The 19034-nt window shown below is 39.7% G+C and overlaps 2 protein-coding genes across 2 annotated transcripts; both read right to left on the bottom strand.

Moving 5' to 3' along the window:
* Window positions 1–100: 100 nt before the first annotated feature.
* smc2 (structural maintenance of chromosomes 2) lies at window positions 101–12087 on the bottom strand. The gene is made up of 25 exons (XM_041982742.1): window positions 11769–12087; window positions 11477–11626; window positions 11249–11371; window positions 11087–11125; window positions 10873–10983; window positions 10737–10781; window positions 10386–10619; window positions 10083–10232; window positions 9755–9988; window positions 9423–9582; window positions 9079–9196; window positions 8310–8448; window positions 8091–8210; window positions 7751–7955; window positions 6268–6403; window positions 5174–5298; window positions 4877–5070; window positions 4606–4749; window positions 3981–4055; window positions 3719–3838; window positions 3433–3633; window positions 3213–3329; window positions 2821–2981; window positions 2587–2734; window positions 101–516 (listed from the first exon to the last, which is right to left on the bottom strand). Exons 1-25 carry the CDS (start codon window positions 11934–11936, stop codon window positions 331–333), a joined length of 3603 nt encoding a protein of 1200 aa, XP_041838676.1. The 5' UTR covers window positions 11937–12087; the 3' UTR covers window positions 101–330.
* Window positions 12088–13140: 1053 nt separating this feature from the next.
* exoc1l (exocyst complex component 1 like) lies at window positions 13141–15160 on the bottom strand. Its single transcript, XM_041981919.1, has 3 exons — window positions 15040–15160; window positions 14738–14916; window positions 13141–13410 (listed from the first exon to the last, which is right to left on the bottom strand). Exons 1-3 carry the CDS (start codon window positions 15158–15160, stop codon window positions 13141–13143), a joined length of 570 nt encoding a protein of 189 aa, XP_041837853.1.
* Between the last annotated feature and the right edge of the window lie 3874 nt (window positions 15161–19034).

Here is a 19034-nt window from a genome sequence, read left to right as displayed (position 1 = left end):
CTTTTCTCTTTGCCGTTGTGTGTAATCTGAGGTGGAAACTGCATCCGACTCCTAAGACTACTGAATAATGTCTCTAGTTTCAAGGAGGGCAACAGAAATAAATGGTATTAGACCCGTTTTATTTACAAAAAATATAGATCCATTAGTTGCATATAAAGATGGGAAATAAACAGCTAAATAAAGAGATTAAAAAGACACTTAGACTGAAAGGCTGTAAATAGATGCAGAGATGGCACAACACACATGAAAGGCAAATATTGCCCATCACAGATGCAGTTTGTAGAAGACATCAAAACAGTGAATAAACGATGTGAAAGTGCAGAAGAACATTCAGCTGATGAGCTGTTTGTTCCTCTTGTCTTTCTGCCGAGCCTTTTCTAGGCCTTTCTGGGGAAGGTTGGCATCACTCTGGCTGAGCGCAGTCCGCGTCACTGTGGACATACCGTCCACAAACTTCGTCTTGAACAGGACGTTGGCGTTGGTGAACATGCCGTCTTTGAGGGACACAACCACAAACTACAAAAAGACAAAATTAAAAGATATTTGGTAAAATCCTCATTAGCAGAAATGTCCAGCCTTGTCATCTACATCTCCACCCAATTTAAATGTTAAATCATGATTTATTTACTGTGCCTTGGCAGTGCGGTTTCTAAGTCTCAATTTTCTGCTCTGCTATTAATAGCAAGCTCGGGTATAACGACCTGAGATCGTCTTCCTCTCCTAACCAGCCACAAGTTGATACTTGATGTAACTTGGAGCTTGTAGAGATAGGCTGCCATTTTCTTTTACTTACCCCTTTTTCCATGTTTTGTTTAGACTAGACGGCTAAGTTATTGTATTCTCATTTATTTTGTCTGCTATAGGTTATCTTTTTTCTGGCTTGCCAATCCTGAAAGGATTTAGCTCCAATTCGACCTTGTGATCACTTATCTCTTGAAATGATGCGAGATCTTAACATGACTGTGGCATCTTCAGCCCTGGGGAACTTGGGTCAGGACATAACTAAATATTTGAGAATTAAACTGCCAGTAAAGTATTTTTTTGTCAGTTTGGTGTGATCTTAATGAATGAAATATTATTAATAAACACTTTGTTGTTTACATACTTGAATGTGCTGACAACAAAGTCACAAAAATTATCAATGGAAATCAAATTTATTAACTCATGGTGGTCTGGATTTGGAGTCACACTCAAAATTAAAGTGGAAAAACACACTGCATGCTCATCATATGTTGATGTAATATCCTTAAAACAAGTCAAAATGAGGCTCAGTAGTGTGTGTGGCCTCCACTTGCCTGTATGACCTCCCTACAATTCCTGGACATGCTCCTGATGAGGTGGCGGATGGTCTCCTGAGGGATCTCCTTCCAGCCCTGGACTAAAGCATCCACCAACTCCTGGACAGTCTGTGGTGCAACGTGGCATTGGTGGATGGAGCGAGACATGATATCCAGATGTGCTCAATTGGATTCAGGTTTGGGGAACAGGCGGGCCAGTCCATAGCATCAATACCTTCGTCTTGCAGGAAATGCTGACACACTCCAGCCACATGAGGTCTAGCATTGTCTTGCATTAGGAGGAACCTAGGGCCAACCATACCAGCATGTGGTCTCACAACGGGTCTGAGGATCTCATCTCTGTACCTAATGGTAGTCAGGCTACCTCTGGTGAGCACATGGAGGGCTGTGCGGCCCCCGAAGAAATGCCACCCCACACCATTACTGACCCACTGTCAAACTGGTCATGCTGGAACGTTCTCCACGGTGTCTCCAGACTCTGTCACATCTGTCACATGTGTTCAGTGTGAACCTGCTTTCAACTGTGGAGAGCACAGGCACCAGTGGCGAAGTTGCCAATCTTGGTGTTCTCTGGCAAATGCCAACCGACCTGCACGGTGTTGGGCTGTAAGCACAACCCCCACCTGTGGTCGTTGGGCCTTCATACCACCCTCATGGAGTCTGTTTCTGACCATTTATTCAGACACATGCACATTTGTGGCCTGCTGGAGATCATGTTGCAGGGCTCTGGCAGTGCTCATCCTGTTCCTCCTTGCACGAAGGCGGAAGTAGCGGTCCTGCTGCTGGGGTGGTGCCCTCCTACGGCCTCCTCCACATCTCCTGATGTACTGGCCTGTCTCCTGGTAGCACCTCCATGCTCTGGACACTACGCTGACAGACACAGCAAACCTTCTTGCCACAGCTCGCATTGATGTGCCATCCTGGATGAGCTGCTCTACCTGAGCCACTTGTATGGGTTGTAGACTCGGTCTCATGCTACCACTAGAGTGAAAGCACCGCCAGCATTCAAAAGTGACCAAAACATCAGCCAGAAAGCAGGACCTGAGAAGTGGTCTGTGGTCACCACCTGCAGAACCACTCCTTTATTTAGGGGTGTCTTGCTAATTGCCTATAATTTCCACCTGTTGTCTACTCCATTTGCACAACAGCATTTGAAACTGATTGTCATTCAGTGTTGCTTCCTAAGTGGACAGTTTGATTTCACAGAAGTGTGATTGACTTGGAGTTACGTTGTGTTTAAGTGTTCCCTTTATTTTTTAGCAGTGTACTTGCACATGCTTTAGCTTACCTGGGAGTGTCTGAAATGTGTGCGCAGCATCTGTCCAATGTTCTGTGTGTGTGACAGATCCAGAGCAGCATCCACCTCATCTAAGATGTAGATTGGAGCAGGCTTGAAAAGCAACATGGCCAAGATGAGGGACAAGGCCACGAGTGACCTGAAAACGTAAAGCGAGAGTTATACTTTAATACTGTATAAAATACAAAGTAATTGATAATTAGGTGACGTGTTCATTTTCCTGACCTCTGTCCACCACTAAGCTCAGTGAGGTTCTCTTTCCAGGTGTCGCCCAAGGCTACCTTGAACTCAAGGCCATCCAAGACACCGCAGCCATGTGGAGGAGCCAGTTTTGCTGTGGCTCCTGGCAGCAAAGTGGAGAAAATGGAGCCAAAGTCCTTGTTTACCTGCAGAGGAAGGTTGTTTTAGTGTAGTTCAAAGCCAGCATAAACCAAACCACGCAGGTTTCATGGGTTGTCTTTTTAAATTCACTAAGTATAGCTGGGTGACATGTATGATAACATACAATTCTTTCTTTTTCCCCTCCCCTCTCCTTGAGGTTTTACATGCCTTGGTATCTAAAAGTGAAACTTAAAAACAAAATGGAGAAAAGAAAAAGTGCAGAAATGGCAGCAAACCTTCTGCCATGCCAAGTTGAGAGCCTCATTCTTCTTCTGGTCCAGCTCCTCAATGGTCTGCAAGATTTTTGCTTTGTCATTCTCCACAATTCTCTTCTTCTTCATCAGGTCGTTGTACTGCAGGAGGGAAGAGGGTTAAAGGATTTATGAGTAATGTAACCTGCAAACGTTCTTTTTTTTCTTTAAACACTCCTTGCCATTCCCAACTCGGCCTCCTCACCCTTTCCTCAGCCTCGTTTAACATGTTCATGGCCCTCTTGTTGACGTTCCTCTCCAGCTTGGTGGTGGTTTCCTCCAGCTTCTTCAGCCTCTGGCCCGCCTCACGGGGGTTGTTGGTCTTGAAGTCATAAGAGGTGTTTGGCTGGCCGAAGAACTGACGCTCCGAGTGGATCCAGTCATGCTCCTCCAGCATCCGAGTCACCTGGAAAGGGATTTAAACAAGTTCAGGATGCTGGTGTCTCACTGACAAAGATGAAACTTACAGGCATATAAAGTTTTGTGTGCACCTTGTCAGCAGCATCCTGACTGTCCTTATGGTGCTTATTAATGTTATGCTCCATCTCTTTGATCTTCAGCTGGATGTCATTGTTCTGCTCCGTCATCTTATTTACCTCGGTGCTTTTCGCCTGGAGCATTCAGAATAACAGTTCAGCTGGTTATGAATCCCATTTTTAAATAAATACAAGAATTATTAATCGAACAAATGTATGAAAATAACTCATCTAAAACACCACTAAACAAAAACCACAGGGGTTCAACTGTCCTCACCTTGAGTTCATTGTCTTGTGCCATGATCACTTCCTTCTGTTTGGCCAGCTCCTCCTGAGCTTTACGCACTGCCTCCTACATCACAACAGAAAAGAGAAATGAGGAATTTTAAATAGATGCAAGCTGACGTGTTAGATGACAACATATACAATTTAAATTAGGGATCAACGCGGTTTTATCCGTCTCTAAGCCTCCTGAAATATAAACATGAGCCACGCTGCATGACAGGTAAATATCCGACACAAAAGTGTGATCCATTGTTTCCTCTGATCAAGGAGACAATGAAGCAACACTTCTTATCATGGCTGCTGCTTTGATATTTCCAGGCCATTTCTCTCAGTTAGGAAGACTTAAAAAAAAAACTACTTCCTCCCTGTTTTCTTCTCATAAAAAACAACTCAGACGTGGTCTTTGAATTTTGAATCTAGAATGTATCCATATCCTTCTAACCACTGAACTGAGGTTTACTGACATCACTGTAAGATTAAAAATAATGTAATTAGTTGTTTTCTTCAGTGGCTGGATGCCCCCCTAATATATCCTTGTTCTCAGACGGGATCTTTGCCCAAATGCTTATTCAAACACTTACTGCTGACAATGGTCACACTCAAACTGACACAAATACCTTGTTTTGGGAAACAGTGCAAGCCATGCTGTCTATCTTCTCCTGGATGGCCTTCATCGCCTCGTCCACAGCCTGAATCTGCTGCTCATAACCAGCCTGCTCCCTCTGCAGCTCCTCCAGCTCCAGGGCCACAGCATCGGACTCCTGAACACATCAGCAAGGACACGTTAAATATTTAAAACAGAACATTTATATTTATATTAAATCCAAAGGAAGCGACATTGAGTGGACTCTAAAAGGGAGGGAAACTGCAGTAATGTTGTCAGTGTACCTGCTGCTTCTGCTTTAACGTCTTATTGAAAGCATCAGCTTTGGCCTTTGCTGAGTTTAGTTTCTGCTGCGCAGCTTTCAGCTCCTTCTCTCTCTCTGCCTCTGCATTCTTCATCTTGTTCTCCAGCACCTTGTATTTCTCTTCAGCCCGCTTCTGAACCTCCTTGGTGACGCGTAAAGTCTCTTCGCTCTCCTCTGGTTAAGCAAATGCACCACACCCAGAAACGAGACTTGAATACTGAATGCACAAACTGCAGAGTTGAACTCTTTTACAGTCAGCGTTTGTTTAATCTCTGACCTATTGCCTTGCGCAGCCTCTCCAGCTCCTCTTGCTGCTGGTGGAAGGCGCTCTGCTCCACCTTGGCCTTGAGAATCTGCTCCTCCTCCACCTTCAGCTCATGCTGCTGCTTCAGCTGTCGGTACCTGCAGGGAGAAAGATGTGAAAGCAAGGTTGTGATGAGCGGTTTGAATAGTATTAAAGACGAAGACTGTCGACACATTCACATATTATATGCTCATTTATCAAATCAAACTTTATTTATAAAGCACTTTTCAGCCAACAGCAGCGCAAGGTGCTTTACATAATAAAAACTATTTTTGAATATATTTATAGAAAAACACAAACCTTCACACACTAAAGTATAAAGCATCAAAGTTCAACAACACACACCTGATCATACGCCCACCCCTCCATGCACAAACATAAATTGAAACAAAAAAACATGACTGGAGATGAACGTCTGAGGATAAACATCTGGCGTGACACTGCTGTGAGGGATCCAACCACACCAATGACCACAGAGGACATCGCCACAGTACCCACCCAGATCAGGTCAGGTAGGAGCCCACAGCACAGCCAGGGCTGCAGTGCAGGACCCCACCAACCGGGGCGATCCCCACAGTAATGACCCTGCAGACTGAGCAGGCATAGCCCCCGACGGGGAGGATCCCCATGAGGAAAACAAAGGAGTTAAAGGATAAAAACAAGACCAAAATAAACCTTGAAAACAGTAAGAACAGTAATGGTAAACAAAGAATAAGTACATACATAACATATACATATTTTAATTCATTATCTGCACCGCTTAGTCCATTAAGGGTCGCGGGTAAGCTGGAGCTTATTCCAACATGAACAGGTGAGAGGCAGGCCCACCGTGGACAGACCACCAGTCCATCGCAGGGCCAACACAGAAAGAGACAAACAACCATTCACACTCACACTCACTCCTAGGGAGAATTTAGAGTAACCAATTAACCTAACATGCATGTCTTTGGGCGGCTGAAGGAAGCAGGAGAACCTGCCTCAGGGCATTTATGCTCGTATACTATTATACTATTATTGTAAATCCAGAATTTGCACAGGTGTTTTAGGTGCATTTCACATGAGCTTACTTCTCAGCGGTTCCTTTAAGGCCGGCTAGTTGTCTTTCAGCATCCTGCAGTTGGGCCTCCTTCTCATTCAGGTTGTCTTGGACATCCTTCACCTCCTGCAGACTTGACAGGATTGATGCTGACTGGGAGCGGGCACCTGAAAGAAAATTAAGGAGCTCCTTTGAGTGCCACAATGTTTTTTTCCCCCTTCCTTTTCCTTCTTAAAAAATAAAAAAAAACAAATAGAAAAAAAAACAGTTAACTAAAGACAGACAATTTGCTAAACAAATTCATGATGTTCTCAAAGTTTTCACCATTTACGGCTACGAAACTGAGTCTATGTCAGTATAAGTACAAATATTTAGGAACTCAATCTTTATTTCTAAAGATATTTATTTCTTTATTTAATGCAAAGTTCTTTCCATTAAAATATTTACTCATCCAAATCCCAAAGACCACAAATCCATGAGTCACACACACATTCATAGAAGGATCTTCTCTAAAATATGTTAAGATGAAAGCAACTAAAAACTAGATAAAATTATATATATATAAAAAAAAACACCAAATGAAATGGAATGGAAAACACAAGTTAAATATTAAAACAAAAAAATATTAAAAGCGTTAAAAAAAAATTACATAATAAATTGGTAAAACAATCAGGGATGATAATGACTTGAAGAGAAATAAAATACTGACAATAAGCACTAAAAAGATTTACGATTAAAAGCTTCAATAAAAAGAAGATCTTAAGCTTCCTCTTCATAACATGAAGACTCCCGGCTGCTCTCGGGTCCTCTAGAAAGCTGTTCCACAGACAAGGACCATAAAAAAAAACATGCCTCTCCTTATGTTTTAGTCCCTGCTTTAGGATTAAATCAGAGACCAGCTCCAATGACCTGAAGGCTCTGGGAGGCCCTTAAACTAAAAAGTGCATTAAAAGTATTTTTAAATTAATTCGGAAGAAATTTTCTAGCTCATTCTCTCACCTTGAATTCATCAGCTAGTACAGATTGAGTTACAAAGACAAACAAACAAAAAAAACATATGCATGACTACATTCTTCAGATGGTCAACATTTCTGTATTCAAAATCCTTTTTTATGATTTCATATAATATTCAAATTTTTTTAGATTTTTAGTTTTGGGTTTTTTCTTAAGCTGTAAACCATAATCATCAAAATTCTAACAAATAAATGCTTCAAATATTTTGTGCAATATTCAGCTGTAAGAAAGCTGCTCTCGGGGGGGGGGGGGGGGGGGGGGGGGGGGGGGACAAATCTTGGGGCTGGTTTGTCTAAACTGACTCAAGCTAACTGATTCAGCTGTCAAAACAGATTTTAAATCTCAAAAGTTTCATTTCCTGGTCAAATAAAAAAATCTCAGCACAGATAAGTTGAGAGTAGTTTTCTTTGCGAGGTTCAGATGCAAATGTCCTTGGAAAGCACAGCTTCTCCAACCCCCCTGACCAGTAATAAGAATACAAAAAGACTCGAAGCTCTCACCTCCACTCAGAGTTCCCTGTGGGTCAAAGATGTCTCCTCCGAGCGTGACCGTCTTGGTCATCACCTGCTTGTCAAAAGCTACTTTTTTGGCGTTGTCCAGAGTGTCGCACACCAACGTGGAGCCAAACACGTACTCCATGGCTTTACGCACGTCTTCTTCGTAGCCAACCAGGGACAGAGCTGTGTGAACATTATTCTCTCCAACCTGACAGAACAATATAGAACAAAATAAAGAGGAAAAACAGGACATTTCTAATGGATTATATTATTCTTGTTTTTCCCACTCAAGGAAACAACTGTAATGAAAACCAAATCTCTAGAAAGTCAGATGTTCTCTCACCAGGTTCTTTGCCGTTTTGATTACTTTGTCATTAAGCACCTTGGCAGAGATCTTATTCAGAGGGATGATGGTGTACCTGCGCTGCAGCTCCCCCTTCTCTAACAGCTTTTTACCCGTCACCTTGCAAGATAAAGAAACAAAATACAAAACAAGTAACTCAGATTACATAATCCAACTAGTCAGTAAAATAATGCAAATGCTGGCAGTTCTTATGCTTACCTCCGTGTCAACGACGATGTTGTAGAGTCGTCCACCGGCAACAACCTCCAGCGCTGTTGCATAAGAGACATCACTGACTGTGACGAGATTAGCCAGCAGCCCATTCACCTTGCTACGGTCCCATCCTCGCTCTGGATCTCTGTCAAACAATGGAACGTTGAACTACACCTCTATCAGTAAAGTTGTTTTCATTAGGATCGTGTTTTGTGACCTGACTGAGCACACATATGGTCATGTCCATTTGCTTAGCTGCTGCATACCGCCTGTTTTCCTGATCAGTTTGGGCTGCAGGCAAGTACAAACCAGCCTCATTTCTTACGTTTTTTTTAAGCTATGCATCATAAAATCTATCAATGCAACACCTTCCCACAGGATTGTGTTTGTTTAGTAATAATAATAATAACGGATTAGATTTATATAGCGCTTTTCAAGGCACCCAAAGCGCTTCACATTGTGTATCTATTATTAATCCACTCCTCACTCATACCTGGTGATGGTAAGCTACGTGTAGCCACAGATAACCACACATAATCCAAACACAGCTGGTCTGGCTCTGAGTTTTGAGTTGGCACTATTCCAGACACCCAAATATTTGCTCTCAAGCATGTATCTGTTTATTTCCTACCCAGAAGTTTCTATTCTAGTTACTGAGAGTAATTTTCAGAGCTGAGAAGAAATGTTGCGTCTACAATGTGACTAACTACACATTTTGCAAAGCCTTCACGTCAACATTATACATTTAATATGCAAGGAGCTAAATTGTCCATACTTGTAGTCAAAGCGCAGGTTGGGGAAGCGTGACATGAGACGCTCGTAGGTCTGTTTGAGTTGAGCGACCTCTCTGGACAGCTGCCTCCTCTTTTCCAACAGGCTTTCTTCCTTCCCATCTGAATCAGAGCATAAAGACAACGTTGTTACACAGGTTTTATTCAAAGCAGAGTCAAGTCAAATTTTATTTCTATAGCACATTTAAAACAACCTCAGTTGATTAAAGCTTTGTACAGGACAACAATAAAAACAACATCAGACAGCAATAAAATAAAATACACTCATTAGTAAAGTGAGCAAGCAGAGGTGTAAGCATCTCCCTCTTCTCAGGTAAACACACAGTACCTTCATAGTTGAGTTTGGCTAGTTCGGCCTCTAGTTTCTCCCTGCTGCTTCTGACAGCCTGCAGGGTGTCTTGGTCTTTCTTGTAGCCACTGTCCATCTTTTTCATCTCTGCCTGTTTGGTCTTCAGCTCAGCCTGTGCATGCTTCAAAGTCATTTGGGCCTGGATAAATAAAAGAAAAGCAGAGATTTTTGTTGGAAATTGATGATAAAGTATTTTACTTTGCATGGTTCAACTATAGTCAAGTTACTGAGCATTAATCGTCCGTCTAAAAATACAAGACATTAAATAAACCAAGTGTAAACCTGAAAAAGCAGGAACCAAAACTGCTCACCTGTTTGGCCTCCGTATCTGCCTTGCTCATGTCGTTCTTGCAGGCCATCATCTGTCCAGCAAGAGTTGCCTCCTCTCCGTCCTCGTTAGTTGAAAGACCTGCAGACACGGCTTTGAAATGCTGCTCAGCCGCTTCCAGAGCAGTACTGTCCTTTTTTCCCTCCTCCTGAAGAGCCTGGAGCTGCTCAGCCAACTTAGAAACCTCTTTTTCCTTTACCACAACCACCTTTTTATCCTAAAGATGAAGGAAAGAAAACACTTCTGATCGTATAACATGTTTTTCCCCCCTAAATATAGTCACATTTTAGCACAATTAGCCAATTATTTACCTCTTCCATACTCTTGACAAGCTCCTTTCTCTTTTTAGTTTCCTCTGTGAGATTCTGTTTGTTCAAATCAAGAGTACTCTGGACTTTGGCATCCACGCGCTGTACATCAGCTAGAGCATCCTCCAGTGATTTTAATACTCCATTTACCTCCTTAAAATAAGCAGATTCACATAAAAAGTAAAGGGTTATCACAAAAAATTAATCCTCTTTACAGTAGTCACACAAAAGCTCCAAAAATAAAACGTCATTTGAGATAGTCTGACAACATAAAATGTTAAAAAGAAGCTTTATCTCTTCGTGTACCTGGTCTTTTTTCTTCTGCAGCTTCTGAATCTGAGCCGAGAGCTCCTGGATTTTGCTCTCATTTTCTGCCATGCTGGCTTGCATCTTGCAGATGTTGTCTTGCATCACCTTCAGGTTCTCTGCTGACTTCAGCTTGGTCTCCTCTGCACACACAAACAGCCAAGCCACATAAAGCCGAGACAAGTGCTGGATCTCGCGCATCAGCTTCTGGTACTCCAAATAAGATGATCGCTCCTGCAGATCACAGATGGTTTAAGAAAAACAAAGATCAGCATTATTTAGAAACAAGTTTAAGATAAGTGACCATAGTTTAAACATAGACAGGAAGTCTGAGTGTTTAATCCAACTTACCTCTTGCAGTTTTTGCATAGTTGGAGTAATTTCTTCATTCAAAATCTAAATGAGTAAAACACAGAACATAGTTTGATGTAGCATCTCTCCACCAAAGGAATAAATAGAGATTAAAATGGCTCTGGGTGTAACATACAGTCTCAATCTCTTTCAGCTTGGCCTCCTTCTTCTCAATTGTCCTCTGAGCACTAATCTTTTTGCATTCATACATTCTGGTACCTGCGGCCTCTTCAATCATGGCAAGGATCTACAGGAAGAGAGCTCATCATAGCTATAAATCCCCACAAGTCAAGAAAATGTTTGGACAGGTTTTATTAGTGACACAATGCAAAAACATGTGCATCTTTTACCTCTGGTGGTTTCATGTTTAGAACCTTGGTGATCCTTCCCTAAACACAACACAAGAAATTAAACCCTCATACTTGTTTAAAGGTTTAAAATATATAAATGCAGTATGCATGTAAAAATGTGATCCGCTACAAACAGAACCAAAATAAAGTTGCAAGACTGACCTGCATAATGAGAAAATGTGGGTTGTTGACGTTGAGACCAACAGAGCAGAACAAGTCCTGCACCCTGGTGTTGTTGGCATTGACCCCATTGATGAGGTACTTGTTCCTTCCACCTATGACCACCTATAATAAAACAGCATCCTCCATTTCAACATTAGGATTGCGCAACAACGCTGTTAATAATTGCAGATCTTGTGATAAAAGTTTCTTCTGGGATTCATTCCTTACCTGTCTGGTGACAGTGATCTCATCGTGGGTTTCAAAGCCAAGAGGACTCTGGCTCTTGTTCGAGTTGTCAAAGGTAATAGACACTGTGGCTTTGGTAATTCCACCTTGGCCATTTTTGTAAACCAAGTCCTGAAGGTTGGAAGCTCGTACCTTTCACGTGAAATGAAACAAAACGCGTTTTTTTTTTTACTTGTTTCGTTCTCCTGTGCTAGTTAAACGTACAGTATCTCTACGACTAATATCATTTCATTTTACGAAAAAACAAACAAATAAATAAATAATAATGCCTTACATGGGTGAGGTTAGAAATGCCCAAAAGAAAACAAATGGAGTCCAAAATGTTGGACTTGCCACTGCCGTTCAGTCCTGTAATGGCGTTGAAAAGCGGGTCAAAACCGTTGATCTCCGTCCTTTGTGCGTAGGATTTGAAACCCTCAATGATAATAGATTTGATGTGCATCTTTACTTCTGTCCTCTCTCCGCAGACTCCGGAGGCAAGATTTAAATAAGTAGAAAATCAATCAGTAAAATGTAGGAAAACAAGGGTACCGTCCACTGTTTACAACCGACAATTGAACAGCTCAGTCCTACTTGAATTTTGGCGGCAGGCAGGCATGGGGAAAACGAAAAGCCGCTAATCCGTCCTTTCTGTGCCGGAGACAAGACGAAAGAAAAGAAAGAAAGGAAGAAAAACACCGTCGCTAAAATACTGTACATATAAAATATGAAATCTAAGCACATTTTTTATTTTATTATAAAATTGGGCCAACATATTTATTCTATTTATATTAAAAGGGAATTTATTTTCATCAGGCACATTTTAGGACTGCTAAGTTCTTCTTGCTGTCACTAGAATATTCTTGGCGCAACCTATAGGTGTAAAACTAAACTACAAGTAATAAATAAGTCCCAAATAGCATTGACTTGTGGATATAAATAAATGATAGTTAGAAGCATTTTTTTTTTTAAAAAAGAGAGAAAAAAAGATTCACATGATGTGTTTGTGTTGTTATTTTTAATGTTTAATATTATGCAAACTGATTGCAGTAGCTTGATTTGACTCTAATTTGGTTGATTTTACTATGATAAAGCTGAAAAAAGTTCCACATTTAAAAAAACAACATACATCCTACACACAAACACGCACCCACACACACAATTTTTTTCTTACAATTTATCTCTTATGTTTAATTTCAATAAACAAAAACAAAAATGTTTATGCATTTAGCTAAAAGGATTTACATAATAGTGAAATCAACTGAAAACAGTCCCATAAATTCTACAATTTCAGGTTTTCAATTTCCTGTTTGCATGCAAATGTGTAGATTCCAAATTAACAATACATGCTTTTGTTTCTTTTCTGACCAGGGCTAAAGGACAGGTAAATAATTAATAACTGTTACGACTGCTTATTAGTATTTATTCTAAAATTAAAAACAGCACACACATCTGAATACTTCCTGGTATGAACACTAAAGCAGAATACACTTATACCAAGCTGTTTGAGACCTTTAAAATACGCTCAGCAGAGTAATACAGAACACATTTAAGAATAATGCTTTATTAAAGCCTCAATTCAGCCAAAAGCTTATATTTAAGCTACAGTACATTTGCTACAACTTTCCATATTATGCATATACACAACTAAATTGACAAACGTGTTGTTATCCATCCAGAGGAACGTGACACATGGACAGACAAAGCAGGTTGCAGGCATAGAAGCATATCTGTGATAGAACAGCACAATCCCCTTTGTTGGAGTAGAAGGTGGAGGGTTTGATGTAAGCATAGTCAAAGTTTCGTATATTCAGTGACCTCTGATAATGCTTGTCGCTGAGGGCAACCAGGGCACGTGTCATAGCGTATTTAGCTGAGCAGCTGACAGCCGTGACTGTACGCACCTTGTCAAATTGAAGCAGGAAGCAGGGGTCATCCTGGGGAAAGGAATAAACAAGTCACAAGCTTATTGTACAAGTTATCCTGGTTATCTTTATACTGTTGCTATTTTTCTTTTTCTCATCTCTCAATTTTAATGACAGTTTATTCAAGTAAAATTAAACATGTGTCATTCTATCAGTTAAAATCAATTTGTGAAACTTCTAATTTCTCCTAACAATTCTAGACAGCAGTGATTCCAGACTTAAAGTGAGGCGATTCTGTCCATCTCTATAAAACAAACAAACAAACAAACAAATAAAAAAAACAAAAAAAAAAACAAACATATTTCATAGGGCCCTGCTAACTGTTATTTGGATGCTTGTAACCATCAGACGACACTGCATAAGAAACTGTCACACTTCCTTGAGTGTGCTGGTATCCCTTGCTGAGAAATATAGTGTATTGATACCCCTGTCCTATCCTTTCCATCCTAAACCAGTCAAAACATTAACCCTTTAAATTGAAATGAAAAAGGATTCACAGCAATATTTTGGTTTCCTTTAAAATAATTTTATTGTATGCAAATATTTATTTAATTGAAAATTTAACTGCGTTGAATTGAATTGAATTGAATTTAGTCACACGAGCTTGATGTCACTGAACACATGTCTAGCGAGTCAATGTTTGAACCATTAAAAAAAAAAAGAAAAAAAAAAAAGGCAAAAGCCAACATTTGGTTTTGTGTGCCAAATACAAAAAAACAAAAAACATTCAGGCTGTTAAAAGCAAAATTAGAATTTTGAAAAGATGTATATATGCTTCTGTCTTTTCACAGGACTTAAATGCTTATTTCAGCAAGAGAATTCCAGACCTCATTCTCTATGACTTACAGCAGCACAGCTTAGACACCCTGTATGTTTGGTTCACTAGTCTAGTCCAGATGTATCTCATTGAAGATGTACTGAGAATGTGCATTATCAGGAGGAGAATCAGAGTACAACCAACACAGATTGCTGAAATCTATGGACACAGATTACTCACAAAATTCCAACAGTTTTTGTCATCAATTCCCAAATCATCAATAAGTGTAAGAGTAAAGTAACACAATGGTAAACGTGACTCTGTCAGAATCTCTCTTGCTTGGATCAGATTTTAAATGTCTTTATAATATCAAAATCTTTTCTTTGTACTTTTTTTCTGATAAATACAGGTTAAATCATATGAACAAATCAGAGTTTTTATTGTATTTAGTTAAATTCCCCAACTTTTCTGGAAACTGGGTATGGTCATAACGATATAACTGTCACTATATTCATCTAAATTTCTAGGAAATGTAATCAATACAAAACAGTGAAAGATTAACAATCAAATATGGTTAATTACCACATCAGGGTCTCGTCCGTCAACAAGAGTCAAGTCTTGCAGGGACCAGATCTCTGTCCTTTTGTAGCTGTCCTGTATGCTGGAGCGTTTGGTTTGGGACTTCTTGGATCCAGATTTTAGGGACCTCTTAGTGAGCTGACATTGCACTATGCATATTTGCACCACACTGTTTTTTCCAACTGCAGGATAAAAAGCAGCATGTTCTTGAACAGGTAAAGAGATGCAGTGCACCACCAGGCATTTAATCTGCAGTTAAAAAAGGTGTAAGAATTCCAGTTTCAGAGAGCTACGGCACTTTTTACCTGAAACACACAGAAAATGTCTTCCAGCTGACGGCTCTTCGATCTCTATAAACTCCACTAGTCTTTGTTTTTCTGGTTGGAATAAAACTCTCTGCATCTCCTTCTTCAAAAGAGATGACATCACTGGAGAGAGGAAGAAATAAAAAAAGAATCCAAGCTTGAAAAAAAAAATCCTCAGGAGAACAGAAAATGTAAGAGAGTGTTGCAATAGATGAGAATGGTGCTAGCAGCCTGAAATCTGGCAGTGGTTGTTGAGGGAGGTGGTGGGGTTTTCCTTTGATAAGATTGTGCGAAATATTGTGGTTGTGGGTTGGTTGTATGTGAAATGAGCTCAGCATGCACATACACGCACACAATCCACTCTTCGTTTTGATGATCCATCTTTGATTTAGGTAATGCTTATATGCCAACACACCCATGGGGGAAAGCTGAGTAGTAAAGGGTCAATTAAAGGCCAATCTCATCATCAGTTTACAGTTTTATTGTTCCGGTTTAGATCCATTGTAAAGGCATCAATGCAAATTACTCTCCCTCCTCCACTTTTGTTCTATTAGCTGAAATCACCACACTTTGATGTGGTTTCATGTGTTGTCATTTATTTATTTATTTATTTTCTCACACAGCAAACAGCTTCTGCCTTTCTTTTTGTAGTCTATCTGTCTCCTCCTCTCACTCACATATAGACTTTGATATATATTGTGGCACAGTGCCCACTGTTTGTCTGTGATTAAACGGTTGTTGTGTGGGAAAAGGATGTCCCACAGCACTCTACATAGTTTCCATTACCCTGTAGTAATTCAATCTCTGAGAATAAGTACAAGTGGGGTGAAGCACTTATGTTGGGGGGCAGGGGGGGTTGATTCTTTTTCAACCACACCAATGATGTTTGGCTCCTTTAGTCATCGTGACATCCCAAAATAATTTGCTGGACATGGCCGCAGGGAAACTGCATGTTTTTAGGTTGCAGTTTGTGAGAGGCTTGTCTGCTTAAACCAAACCAAAGTGCTGATTTGATTTGTGAGCAAAGAAGAGTGTGGCTCCATTGAATTTGTCACATTTGGGAAAAGAAAGATGGGTCATTCCACCGCTAAGTGCTTTATCGTTCTGGTTGTTGTTGTGGACGTTGTTTGTGGGTGTTGACTTGAAAGGCTTTTTGTCTCTGAGATGGAAAGACAAGTGGATGGGCAGGAAGCAGGGAGAGGGAAAACATGCAAGTGTTGAATCCTATGAATAACACATGAGCTTTATGGTATTTACCTATCATTTCTTTATTGTGGTATATTTTCAAAGAGGATTTAGAAGTGTTTACATGCATGCATGTGAATAAAGGCAATTCTAAACTTTATGAATCTGTGCTGTTACGGCCAACATTTAGATTAATTGAAAAAATAATAGTCAGAACTAATTCAAGTGAGTCTCAGTGAACATTATTAGGATAATTACAATGCAAACTCGTGTCCCATAAAGTTGGGCTAACAATAAATGGAAATAAAAAGCAGAATGCAATAATTTGCAAATCCCATAAAGCAAAAAGCACCTCAGAGAGGCAGTTTCTCAGACATAAAAGCGGGTGGATATTTGCCAATCTGCTAAAAAAAAAATAACTGCTAATTGCAGTAATGTCAATATCCCAGCTACAGAACATAATATCCTCTAAAGATCATGAGATTCTGGACCTCTGTGCACACGTAGGTACTGCCAAATATTAGTATTGGATGACTATGATCATAAGCATTAAAAAAAGACATAATGCAGGTTAATGATATATCTTGCAATTAAAACGTCAAATGTAAACATGATTCAGCAAAGTCAGCATTAGTGCACATGTGGGTGACCTGCACATCTGTTGATGTGGCATTTAAACTACAAAAGGACACAAGTGGCAAAATATTAACTACAAAATAGATACAACAGAGAGCCTGATATAAGGGAGTACCTGAGGTGAGGAAGAATGACCATTGTGCAGGATGAGGTGCTGAGTCTAAGAAAGATGGACAGGAGCTCAATAGATAACAGAATAGGGAGAGTCATTAAGAAGCAGATAAAGATTGATTTGAAAAATCCACAAGTGACCTAAAACCATCACAGAAAGAGAAAAAAAGAACAATGGAGTGGAAGGAGTTCACACAGAGGAGAGAGTGTGATTACAGTAATAAGATATCCCCAGGAGAATAAGCTATCATTCATTATGGTTAATGAAAAAAGTCAGGATTCTGGGATTTTTTTCATGATATGACATAAAATGACCTGATTTGGTCATGTATAAGCATCACAAATATATCATGTTTCACTGCTTGATTTAAAGTAGCAATGCTCCTTCCTCATTTGGGGATAATTGGAGAAAAAAAGAGGGACTATTGCTTAATTCTCTGAAAGAATTCATTCTTATAATAGGCCTGCAGGGGGCAGTATTGTAGAGAAAGAGGAACAACAAAAAGAATTCTTATGACATTCATCTCCTTATCCCATTTCCCAATTTGTGTGCGCTATATAATGTAGGATCATTGCATCACCCTCCTGACATTGTGAAAAAGTCTCATCTTAATTCTCTCACTTGTGCCTTCTCCAACTCTAAGATTCCTTGCATCCTTTTGTTTGTGACTTGGAAATATTTTTCAAAACATTGCTATAAGTGAGGAAACAAGGTTGTTTTGAAGCCTATGACACCTAAAGGGGGCATGCCATGTTAATCCCACATTCTAAATTGTTTTAAAGTAAATACATACTATGCCTCAAACAGATTAAATGCTCATCTGACAGAAATAACTAGTCTGCAACGAAGCAATGCTTACATGATGGAACGTGCATCAATTAGCATGCATTTTAAAAATAACTCCTCTAAAGCAAGGACTTCTCATTTTGTAGACCTGTCACCATAACTCTTCCTTTTGTGAGTCTGTCCTTTCCAACTTGGATCTCTCAAGAGGTGAGAAGGACTGAGAGAGGAGGAGAGAGAGTTCATCTAAAATGAGGAAACACAAATGAGATGAGCCTCCTGTAAAAACACAGCAACAGAAATGCAGTTTGACATAAAGGCTAAAACTGACTACATTAAATGTAGATGGCTGCATAGTATGTTAAGTATTGTACTAATAAATAGGAAGACCACCCTCTCAGAGTCTCTTTGCTAAAACTATGCTTAAGATGGCAATTCATTGATTTGTTTAAGTCCTCAGGCTCCATGCAATGTTTTGAAAAACATCCTCAAATTCAATCACTCAGGTTAATGAACATCCATCAAGCCCTCTGTGGAAAATGTGCAACTAAACAGATGCTGATGAATATTTCATATCTCTACTAATTGTATTGTCTTTTTTTTAGACAAAGCTCTATAAGATTTGGCAGCTGGCCAAATAACTATAATATATTGTATAAATATCTATTCATAGAGTGCATTTCCCCAGGAAGGATCAAACCAAGTCTTACATTTAGATAAATGGTGACAACTAAAAATAAACATTGAGTTCATTTATTCTCTTTTTATTAACATGAACTGTATATTATAGCTTCTTAAATAGTATATTCTTTGGTACAGCTGTGGTAAGGAAGTGCACAAATAACCTCAAGATATGACATAACTACTTTAATATAATACAGACTCAAAATTTGGTTGCAACATAAATGAACAGGGGATGAAGGAAGATTCTTTGCTTGTCTACAAAATAATCTATTGCTTTTACTTTGATTAATATAAGACTTCTGCAAAACTGTTTAATTAAAAAAAATATTCTCAGGGTTTCCATTGGTGAGACAAATGTTTTCATTTGGTAGAATTCTGAACTGTAGGGGGGTACAATATGTGGTTTAGCATGGTCTTGCTGACATATGCATGAAAAAATAATGGTTGACATGCTTCTCTAAAACCTGTATGTTTCAGCATTGATTGTGTCCTTCCAGATGTGCAGGTTGCCAGTTCGATAGGCACAAAATGTTCCCCTATTACCACCAGATGAGGTTTTTTAAATGAGCACTGATAACAAGGTGGATAGTCTATC

The sequence above is a fragment of the Melanotaenia boesemani genome, chromosome 4 (genome assembly GCF_017639745.1).
Source record: "Melanotaenia boesemani isolate fMelBoe1 chromosome 4, fMelBoe1.pri, whole genome shotgun sequence".
Classification (NCBI taxonomy): domain Eukaryota; kingdom Metazoa; phylum Chordata; class Actinopteri; order Atheriniformes; family Melanotaeniidae; genus Melanotaenia; species Melanotaenia boesemani.
Note: the sequence above shows the minus strand (reverse complement) of the source record. Positions and strands in the feature narration are given on the sequence as shown.

What these genes read in the sequence shown, in the direction of transcription:
- smc2 (XM_041982742.1), bottom strand. Translation starts at nt 11,936, where the DNA reads ATGCACATCAAATCTATTATCATTGAGGGTTTCAAATCCTACGCACAA. An exon ending in CACATTTTCTCATTATGCAG is followed by an intron (nt 11,126 to 11,248) that starts GTCAGTCTTGCA and finishes TGTTGTGTTTAG; the next exon opens with GGAAGGATCACCAAGGTTCT. An exon ending in CACAAGACAATGAACTCAAG is followed by an intron (nt 3,839 to 3,980) that starts GTGAGGACAGTT and finishes TGAATGCTCCAG; the next exon opens with GCGAAAAGCACCGAGGTAAA.
- exoc1l (XM_041981919.1), bottom strand. Translation starts at nt 15,160, where the DNA reads ATGTCATCTCTTTTGAAGAAGGAGATGCAGAGAGTTTTATTCCAACCA. An exon ending in ACATTTTCTGTGTGTTTCAG is followed by an intron (nt 14,917 to 15,039) that starts GTAAAAAGTGCC and finishes TTTATCCTGCAG; the next exon opens with TTGGAAAAAACAGTGTGGTG. An exon ending in ACGGACGAGACCCTGATGTG is followed by an intron (nt 13,411 to 14,737) that starts GTAATTAACCAT and finishes TCCTTTCCCCAG; the next exon opens with GATGACCCCTGCTTCCTGCT.